Consider the following 11214-nt stretch of genomic DNA (forward strand, 5'->3'; position numbering starts at 1 on the left):
TTCGATACATAAAATTGTCAAACCATCATTTTCTCTCAATTCTTCCTGCTCATTGCATAATTATGGTCATCATTTTCTCTTAATTCTTCCCCTCATTGATTACATAATTATTTAATTTTTCTTGATTACTCGATTGCTGCTTATTTGTTACATGATCATTTAGTTATTCTTGACTTTTTTCTTGCAATTTATCAACTAAATTTTCATTAAAGAGCTAGCTTTAAAAAACTTACGAAGAACACTATTGTAAGTTTTAATAATCTGTTCCACTCTTTTTCTTTTATTTCTTTTCTAACTCCAAGATTGATATTTTTTTAGAAATACAAATTTCAAATGTAAAAATAAAACACACAAAACTAGCAACAAAGCTAACAATGGAATAAATACAAACAGTGAAAATAATAGTCAAAGAATAATAAAACTTGATTTGTGCTTGAAGTAATCGATATAACTTATTCTATGATGATTAAAATTGGGATGTTTTATTTAAACTTTTTTCAAATCTGTAAGAAAAATCATAAAATATTGACTTCAATATAATATTAAAAATCAATATTGAATATTGACAATAAGAAAAAAAAATAGATAAGTAGGTAACTTATGTTGTAAGTTTATATATTGATGAATAATGATGTTGATGAAATTAAAATTAATAAATTTTTCTAATTTAATTAGAAGATATTTAAAGGAGAACAAAGGAGGAAATTAACATTCAAGATTCATTATTTACTTTTTAGAGTCTTATTACTTTTGTAAATAAATTAATGAAGAAAAAATTGTACAAGATATAAAATCTTGGAAAGAGAAAAAAAAATCTTTACCTTCTTTTTTTTTTCTTTCTTTTCTTTTTTAGATTTTTTCTTAAATTTTAATAGAAAATATATTCTTTTGAACCTTTATTAAAACAATTCATATATATATATATATTTGGACTTTTATTAAAATAATTCAATCAAATATACTTTTTAGATTTTTATTAAAACAATTTAAGTATATATAATATATATTATATATGCATGTCAAATTTAGGGGTCCTAAAAATCGAGAGTCCTTGACCATCGCCTCTAGTGACATGTCTCAGGGCCGACCCTATAACTATAAGAACTATTCATGATTTATATTTGGATTTATATGTGTCGCTCATACTTAATGTATATGTGTCTTCGAAATTCTTTAGTTTATAATTTAAATATATGGAAATTTTAGAATATATGATTCGGTAAATTGCCAAAATAATTTGAAGTTGTAGGTTTACAAATTTTTAAAAAAATTAAATTAAATGTCATTAAAAAAAATAAATAAATGTCAAAGAAGAGTTACAATAAAAAATTTTATTTTATTTTTACAAATGCCATTAAATTTTTATAAGAAGGGATTCGATACGAGTTGTTGATTAATATCAATGGTTTAAATTGATCCAAGCTCTTATCGGACGGATAGAAGGAGGTTTCACGAAATCGAGTTTCCAACTTTGTGAGCCCTAAAACTTGCCTTTCGTTCGACGAGAACGATCGGACGGTGAATGTAATGGCGGACCAGCCGCAGCAGCAGCAATCCACTTCGTCGGAGCCTGAGAAAGGTGAGCTCCCAGGTATCCGTTCTAGGGTTTCGTCTAGGTCTCCCATGTCCGTGGAGGCGCTACCCGCTCAAATGGAATCTCCCTCCGCCTCGTCGCCGTCTCAGAGGGACGAAATGATGGCCTGCGTGGTGGCTCTGGAGGCGGCGCTACTTCCTTGCCTCCCTGCTCGTGAGCTCCAGGCTGTTGATCGTTCCGTCCACTCCTCTCACCAAAGTCGGTCCCTTTCTCTTCTTCCTTTGCTAATTTCCGTTATTTCATCGTAGTATTAGTAGCCCTAGATCAAATTGGGATCTTACAAATATGTTAACCTTTAGATTAGATTCTCAGCTGTTTCTCGTGTGGCAGTTAACAGCGTAATATGACACATTTGGATTAGCACTTCCGCTATCTCTTTGAATGTTTCTAGTCCACAGGGACAAGTGTACAGATAGAACGATGTTCTTTATTTTCTTAGATAAAGATCTAAATTCCGTCCTTTACTTGCCTTTAGTTGTGTTTGGCATAGTTATTTTGCTCGAAGACAATTTTCTTAGCCATTTCATCTCGTTGCTTGCTTCTGGATATGATAAATTGGAATTAGAGGTTGATTGCTTTGTTCTAAAGATTGAATCCTCTAACAACTTTCTCAGTTTTAATTTGTTCATCGATAGATTGCTGCAATTGATCCTTATTTTTTAAATTAAGTGCCTAAATTTGTTAGGGAAAATGTATTTTCATGTTTTCTGAACTAAAATTCTTAAATAAAAACACATTGCACTAGTTCGTAATAACTTTATCAGACTTAAATGATAGTTTGGATGTTAACATTTTATAGGTTTGGTATTATTCTTAGGTTTTTAAAGAATATAACTTCCAGTAGGTTTGTTATAGTAATTCAGAGAACTGACTTGTTGTTGCACCAAACACCATTAGAGCTCCAAATGCTTTGGTTAGTATGATTCTTTCTCATTCTTAATTGCTGTGATATTCATTGTAGTATCTTTCTGATTGCCTTCTTTACCCACATCAATGGTTATTATTTCTGCCTGAGTCTGGACATGCAATGGGTTTTTCCTAGATTTTGCTATTTTACAATGAGTAACAATGGTGATTGTATTACCCGAGGCAGTACACAGCAAGAATGTATGTCGAACTGTGCCTTATTTTTTGTTCCTTTGGACGCTGAGGAAACTACAGTCTGTTGTTATCTTACGAAAAATAGTTACCAAATTTAGTGCACAATGTCATGGCTTCTGAATAGATGTATAAATGAACTAAGAATCATCAATTGCATTGTGAATCTCTGATTGTGACACATTAGTGACCTTTGATTGATTGTTTATAGTTGATGTTGGACCTTTGATTGATTGTTTATAGTTGATGTTGAGCGACACGCAAGAGAATTCATGGAGGCAGCTAAAAAGCTCCAGTTGTACTTTATTAGCCTACAGCGTGAAGATCAACCTACAAGGGAGAAAATGCTTCGCAAGGTAAATCTTTAGCCTTGTGAATGGTTTCACATGTTAGTAAATGCTATTTTCCAGAATGGAGCTGTCTGTTTTGCATTCATCGAATCATTGTTGCAGGAGATTTCCGCAATGGAGGAAGAGTTGAAATCAAAGTCTGATTTGATCAAGCAGCAGGAGAAATTGGTTGAGGAGTGGAGAAAAGAATTGAAAGAACAACTTCAAAGGCATATAACGGAGTTAGAGAGGGTGTAGAATGGTTTAAATTAAGAATTGTAGTTAACAATGGCATCCAAGAAATGCTATTGTTTGGGTGATTTGGTTAGTTTCTTAATCCATTGGATTGTTTGGATTGAACATTGTGATTCTGTTAAGTTTTTTATTCTGCTTGCTTAATGAGATTAGAAATATATTTTTGCATATAGTTCATCCACAAGAATTCATGTGGATAATGTCAAATAGTTATGACTAACACTGTATTAATTTAAGACAACAAATACTGTATTTTGTTAGTCTCATCTGTGAGGATGAAAGCATTTTTCTTATGGGATTTTTGGTTTCTATAAACAAGTTCATGTGGCCGGCTCAAGGTAGAGGTCATTACAATCTATGCCTAGGTTCTTTATTATATTGGGATTCATAAATTTTACGTATATATATCTATATAAATTAAATATGAATATTAATTTAAAAATATATGAATTTAGATATTAAATATTTAAAATTATGGTTAAAATAAATTTTAGTCAAGATTTATTTTTATCAATTAATTTTAATTTTTTACTAATTAAATTATATTTGATCAAAAATTTTAAATTTTTTATAAATTAAATTTGGATTTTTTTATTTGTGTTAGAGTTAATTGATAATTTTAATTTTTTACTATTAAAATTAGATTTGTTTAATATTTTTATTTATTTTTTTATTAAAATTTAATTAATAATTTTAATTTTTTTACTGATAAAATTTTAATTTATTAATCAAAATTGAATTTTGTTAATAAATTAAAAATATTTATTGATTATATTTAATTAATATTTTTTATAAAAGTACTTTTAAAAGTTAAAAGCATATTTGATATTGTAGTATTATTTCTTTCTTAAATTATATTTTTCTTTCATTTTTTTAATAATTCACCATCGATATCTTTTAAGTAAATTTTTAGCTAAATAAATTTTATTAATAATTTATCAAAGTTAAAATTAATAAAAAGACAATTTAATTCATGAAGCTACCGTCGGGATTCTGAGGAAGAGTTTATTATAAGTAGTGACTATATCTAGTATATGAACATATTTTTTCTTTAGGTCACACAATAATTTTATCATTATGTCGAGACTTTTTCCCTCGAAATTAAAAATGATTGATAATTTTTTTAAAAAAATTATAATAAAATGTATATTAAAAATATTACAATAATTTATTTCTTGATTCTAAATTAGTTAATATAAAATATTTTTTATTTTTAAAATTTTACTAATAATAAAAAAGTGTGATTTGATATAAGATAAAGTTATTGCTATCACTGTTTCTAATGGTATAAATAATCATTGACAATATATTAAACTATCTTTTTAAATTCTACTAATAAAATTAAATGTAGTTCCCGAAACATGGTTGAGTTGGCTAATACGGGGTAGATATTGTTACAATGGGCAATGTGTCGAATCTCGACAAAGTTAAGAAAAATACTCTCCCCGTAACTTGGTTGTAGGCAGGCCCGACTCAAGGAATAGGTCATTAAGGCCTATGCCTAGGGCCCCAATTTTATTGGGGCTCATTGATTAAATAATTAAATAAAGATATTTTTAAAAAAGTAAATTGAGTCATAAATATTAATTAATTATAACATACACATTAATAAATATGATGTTAACCCATTAATGGCATCTTATTAATTAATTGATTATTCCTATTTAAACATTATACGTACCCTTATTTCCTCATAGTTACAATTAGTCAAAAATTTATTTTTTTTAATCTCATTTCCTTATAATTGCATTTAGCCAAGATTTTATTCTATTTAATTATATATCTTATAAAAATAATAAATACTTTCCTTCTCAATATCTCTAAAAAAACCTAATTGTTCTTTCACCAATGTTTCGTTGCTATTTCTTTTCTCCTCATTAATTTTGTATGTTTATATTCTCTTGTCGATATCTTTTTTCTTTTCTCATCAATAATTTTATACGTTTATATTCTCTCACACGGGTGATACTCTTAGAGAACATCCTTCACATCTCTCGCTGATAATATTTCTTTCGCACTCTTTTAATAATATGAATCAGATATTTTTTTTATCCATACAATGTAAAGTAAAATGTTTCATAAAAAAAATTAAAATTAAAATTAATAAAGTTTTATTTACGTTTAATGTGTCAAAAAGATTAAATAATTGAACCGTGTTAAAAAAAATATCTAAATAATAACGAGAAAACTAAATTTTATATAAAAATAATATTTTATTATAAAAAAAATAAATTATATATTTTTTAAAACGGATCCTTAACTTGAAAACAAATTTAAAATATATTAAAGGATATTTTTTAATTTATTTTTACCTAAGGGTTCGAGAAATCTTTAGACAATCCTGATTGGATCAGTAATGTTAGGTTGCTAAGAGACAAATTTCACTTTTTATTATAATTCTTATTTTCTACTCGGATTTCAAGATTTATTTGAAAAATAGTAAAAAAAATTTCGTCTATAGCTTCAAGAATGATTGAGACGGTATGTGCCATTACCATATAAAAAGAGGAAAAACTAACAAACTAGATTGTATTGATCACTTTTATTTTTTAAAAAAAATACCAAGTAAAAGAAACAAATTTACACTTAAGATACACTTACGTAATCAAATTCAAAAATAAAAGTCAATAATAAAAACAGAGAAACATAAATTATCAAATTGCATTAAACATATGATCGTCTGACTTTGCTTGACCATTAATTTAGCTAAGACTGACACAAGAAAATAAATTATAAAAAATAAGTTGCGAGGCCCAAGAAATAGAAGACTGTTTGACTTTTGTGATCTCGCGATCGCAGCCTTAGGGAGTCGTGATGCATAAACATGATAAATCTTAAATCGAGAAATATTAATATTAATTAAATCGTCAAATTTTGATCTGCTCGATCGACTAAGATATGATTAGGATGATCAATATTGGGACAAGTGTTGCAGTGAATTTGGACTTTAGAGTGAACGAGCCTCGTAACTTTAGGTTAATGTTTTTTTAAATTCTTATTGATGGAAACAAATATGAAAGGAGGAATTTAACGATGTATTTTTTCATTTAAATAAGAATTATTTTACATTTCCTCAGTTCTGTGACATTAACATGGCAACGGCCTAATTGGCTTCGATTTTCCGGTTCAATTTAATTCGGCGGTTCTTCCTCTAACCATTGTGGCAGCCGATACATCGAATCAGGCTCGTGGTAACCTGAGTCGTGACTCGTGTCTCACCCCTCCTTGTGTCACGCTGCGTGTTCGCATTCGCGTGGATGACGCGATAGGGCTTGGAGTGCCATGACGAGCACCACGACTCGAGAAGCAACTTTATATGATTATGTAGGGGCGGATAAAGTGAATGGACCCGAACACTAGAGAGAAGATTATGTAGTGATTTAATGAATAGCTAACCATGATTAATTTCCTAATCTCATCATCATAATGACGATTATAATGTCTCGATAATAAAAGCAGGGCTGCCGAAGGAATCCGGTAAAGTATCCTTTTCATCATTATATATATATTTTTTCATTTATTCTTATGTTAGAGACTAATCCCATCGTAAAATTGCACTCCGAACATTGTCTCATCATAATTGTAGAGTTCGACTTGTTTGATAAGGCAAACCTAGTCTATGATTAGATCGATTTAAGAAATTGAGTTATTCGCATGACAAGACTGTTTAGTATTCAAAAGAATCAAAGTTCAAATTAATGGAAAGCTTATTTTGTTTTTACGAGTAAAAATAAAACCATTGCGTTCATCCTCCATGAAAATGGAACACAATCTAATAATTGATCCATAGGCCATAGCAGAGTCTCAATTAAGCAACCCTAGATACTCAGATTAATTATTATAGTTATATAATTATTAACGGTGCATCACTGCATGGCCTGCACACTGCACACACCAGATTTTAAATGGGCGACGGTGTTTGGATCTGAGCCTTCCTCCAGTTAATGTCCTGCAACAACTCATTGTAGCAGAAGAAGAAGAAGAGGAAGAAGAAGATGCAGCAGAAGCAGGCAGAAGAGGCGATAGTGTCGCGGAGCAACAGCACCTTGAAGGAGGAGCTGGAGCAGGACATCGACGTCGGGGAAGGAGAGGAAGAAGCCGCCGGCGCGCATGGATTCAGCATGAAGAACTTCCTCTGGCACGGCGGCTCCGCCTGGGACGCATGGTTCAGCTGCGCGTCCAATCAAGTACCTAACTCTCTTCGGTAGCTTATCTCTGTTTTGCTCGGAAACGGTCGATCATGTCCAAAGATGGCTCCTTTTGCATCGAACGCAGGTGGCGCAGGTGCTGCTGACGCTGCCGTACTCGTTCTCGCAGCTGGGGATGGCGTCGGGGGTGATCTTTCAGCTCTTCTACGGCTTCATGGGAAGCTGGACCGCCTACCTCATCAGCGTCCTCTACATCGAGTACCGCTCTAGGAAGGAGAAGGAGAACGTTAATTTTAAGAATCACGTCATCCAGGTACCCATCACATCCTCTGTTTTCCCCTATTTTGCGATTCAAGAAAAAACAGATCTTTAGCTCTTGCTCTGTTTCTTCCGGTTTTGAGATTGAGAAAAAAAAAAAAATCGGATCTTTAACTCTTGTTCATTCTCCTCGACAGTGGTTCGAGGTGTTGGATGGGCTGCTGGGACCGTACTGGAAGGCCATTGGACTCGCCTTCAACTGCACCTTCCTCCTCTTTGGCTCCGTCATACAACTCATCGCTTGTGCCAGGTATTTCATCTTCTTCCTCTCCTCTCCTCTCCTTATCAGTTATCTCTGTATTCTACAGAGAGTAGTGATATCAGTAAAAAAAAAAAAATGATTAAATTGGTGGTTTTGGGAGGATGCAGTAACATTTACTACATCAATGATCGGCTGGACAAGAGGACATGGACCTACATATTTGGCGCCTGCTGCGCCACCACCGTCTTCATCCCTTCCTTCCACAACTACAGGATCTGGTCCTTCCTCGGCCTCGGCATGACCACCTACACCGCCTGGTACCTCGCCATCGCCGCCATCGTCCACGGACAGGTAATTAACTAATTCATTAGCCGATTTAATTAGCTTGTTGATCCTATTAATTGTTGTTGACAAAACTGGGGGTTTGGATAATGCAGGCGGACGGCGTGACGCACTCCGGTCCAACCAAACTGATGCTCTACTTCACCGGCGCCACCAACATCCTCTACACCTTCGGCGGCCACGCCGTCACCGTGTGAGTGTCCTTTTGTTGTTAAAGCAAGCAGCCGCTTAAGTGATCGCCTTCCTCAGTCAATTCCCATTTGATCCTGAGCTAGAGGCTTCCAAACTCGACTTTAGAGGTGCCGTCCCTTCCACCGGCAGCTTTTGCCGGGTGGTGGTGGGAGCGGATGGCCTGGATTTGGAAATCATTCCCCATTCTCTGTTGTCGCCACTTCTTCACTTTTTACTGCTGCTCCATATGATGTGGAGTAGCTTCGCGTTGCCATTTGATAATGTGAAAGTGATCGCAAGCTGGATATTTGTCCAATAAAGAGCCTTTTTGTTTAAAAAAAACAAGGAGATGATCATGGAAGAATCATTTAGTGGCGACGCAAAGTCTCAAGGCTGAAGTGGTAGCAATGATGAAGGCATAAAACGAGCCTTTGTTGTTTTGCTAGATGTAAAAGAACAAGATGGGGACCAAGATTATCTAGATTTGATCTAGTCTTCTTAGGATTAATGGCGAACAGTGAAGCAGACGCTGCCACTGTCTTGAATAAATTTTTATTTATTTGAATTTGAAAAGATTGTCATTGCTGTGGCAGGGAGATCATGCACGCGATGTGGAAACCACAAAAGTTCAAGTATATTTACTTGCTGGCGACGCTGTACGTGTTCACGCTGACGCTGCCGTCGGCGGCGGCCGTGTACTGGGCGTTCGGCGACGAGCTACTGAACCACTCCAACGCGTTCTCGCTGCTCCCCAAGTCGGGGTGGCGGGACGCGGCGGTGATCCTGATGCTGATCCACCAGTTCATCACCTTCGGCTTCGCCTGCACGCCGCTGTACTTCGTGTGGGAGAAGGTGATCGGGATGCACGACGCCAACAGCATCTGCGTCCGCGCCGTCGCCCGCCTCCCCGTCGTCGTTCCCATCTGGTTCCTCGCCATCATCTTCCCCTTCTTCGGCCCCATCAACTCCGCTGTCGGCGCCCTACTCGTCAGCTTCACGGTCTACATCATCCCCGCCATGGCCCACATCCTCACTTACCGCACCTCCGCCGCGCGCCAGGTTCGTATATATACACCATCACCGTTCTGTTTCTGCTGGGCATTCCGCCGAACATGTGGTGAACTCTCCTGCTTATTTGCAGAACGCGGCGGAGAAGCCGCCCTTCTTCCTCCCGAGCTGGACGGCGATGTTCGTCGCCAACGCCTTCATCGTGGGGTGGGTTCTGGTCGTCGGATTCGGGCTGGGCGGGTGGGCGAGCGTGACCAACTTCGTGAAGCAAGTGGACACCTTCGGCCTCTTCGCCAAGTGCTACCAGTGCCCCAAACCGCAACCACCGCCTGCTGCCGGACCGCAGCAGCCGCTTCACTGATCGTGCATGTTTCATTATGACATATTGGCTTCTGCTGCTGCTTCTGCTTTTGCTTCTTGTTTGCCGCCTGTAAAATAGGAACGGGGGAAGAAGGGTTGTGTGGGTTCGGGCTTCAGCTTTAATTGTTCAAATTAATGTCCTACCAAATTGTGTCCCGGCGTCGCTGCTCGAAGCCTCGAATTGGTTAGCCGGAGCGCAGAACCTTTGCTGTGTGACCGTGCAAGGCCTGTGCATGTGAGGGAGTTGCATGGGTCAGTCATTATGACGAGCACATGGCGTGCGTCTTTTATAATTAAATCAAAGTCATTTTTTAAGCTAAATAAATAAATAATTGTACGCTCGACTTATTTGAAGCTCACATGGTTTGGCACGTTGCTGTCGAGCCATTTCATCAGCTGCACTGCTGACTCACATGTTTTGGTAGAGATTCAAAACGCTTTATCATAATGTGTGAACAATACTGTCAAATTGTGGCACTAAAATCATGGTCGGTTTGACTCAAGATCTTGTCGGAACTAGAGGAATACGTAGAAACCAGTTGAATATATAGTTGCTATGTGATCGTTTTCATTAGTCAATAACGTTGATGCTGGTAGAGGGAGGCATGTGAAACTATAGATTTTAAGTGGTTAGACACTCGAATTCTGTATTACAGATTAATCACCTACATAAAAGTTAAAAAGTATTTAGAATAAATAAATACATGCGTACATTTTGAATTGAGAATTCCAGGTAAAGTCTGTAGAAGTTCCACCGAAAGCTTGTCTTCTATTGTCGTTAAAAAGAAAAGAGTACCATGCAAGTTCTGCAATGGTTGCATGATCAGACAAGTTTCAGTAATAACCACGATCGATGTTCCCCTGTTGCTTCCTGGCTCTTCATAGGCTTCAAAGGCGCTAAGTAGAATGGGGCTTCAAAGGCGCTACCATGATTAGTATGATTAGCCTTCGCACATGTAAAATTAAACCAGGAAATTTGATGACAGTTGTTGACTATATGATTTGTGGATTTTACTTTGCCCCTATTAGTTTTATGTTTTTGACCAGAGTTGGGTTTTTGCTTCAATTTGGCTCCAAGTCAATTTATTTATTAATTTATTATTATTATTATTTTTATTATTATTATAAGAAATAAGGATCAAAATGAAGTAGACTAATTGAGTAATAAAGATGAAGAAATTGTTGGTGATACGGTAATAAGGGGGCCATCAAGTGTGGGTTAAGGGTGGAGATAGCAGTCGACGTGGATGTCAAAGTTAAGACGGTCAATGCAGAGAATCAATGAGCTCATCAAAAGTGAGCTGAGCGGAGGTCGACTTCAACTATCGATCGAGCTTGATGGGGTTGATCGGCCAGGAAGCTCATCGAAATATATCGCTTGCCTGGATA

The 11214-nt window shown here is 35.7% G+C and overlaps 2 protein-coding genes across 2 annotated transcripts; both read left to right on the forward strand.

The window, feature by feature from the left end:
• The first annotated feature begins 1449 nt into the window (after positions 1–1449).
• On the forward strand, positions 1450–3444 carry LOC122047202 (mediator of RNA polymerase II transcription subunit 28-like). The gene is made up of 3 exons (XM_042608323.1): positions 1450–1792; positions 2936–3048; positions 3145–3444. The coding sequence occupies exons 1-3, from the start codon at positions 1528–1530 to the stop codon at positions 3277–3279; spliced, it is 513 nt and encodes a 170-aa protein (XP_042464257.1). The 5' UTR covers positions 1450–1527; the 3' UTR covers positions 3280–3444.
• A 3570-nt stretch (positions 3445–7014) lies between these two features.
• On the forward strand, positions 7015–10166 carry LOC122047208 (auxin transporter-like protein 1). The gene is made up of 7 exons (XM_042608334.1): positions 7015–7463; positions 7552–7737; positions 7880–7992; positions 8112–8295; positions 8382–8479; positions 9051–9516; positions 9599–10166. Exons 1-7 carry the CDS (start codon positions 7272–7274, stop codon positions 9824–9826), a joined length of 1467 nt encoding a protein of 488 aa, XP_042464268.1. The 5' UTR covers positions 7015–7271; the 3' UTR covers positions 9827–10166.
• Positions 10167–11214: the final 1048 nt, after the last annotated feature.

This window comes from Zingiber officinale, chromosome 1B (assembly GCF_018446385.1).
Source record: "Zingiber officinale cultivar Zhangliang chromosome 1B, Zo_v1.1, whole genome shotgun sequence".
NCBI lineage: Eukaryota > Viridiplantae > Streptophyta > Magnoliopsida > Zingiberales > Zingiberaceae > Zingiber > Zingiber officinale.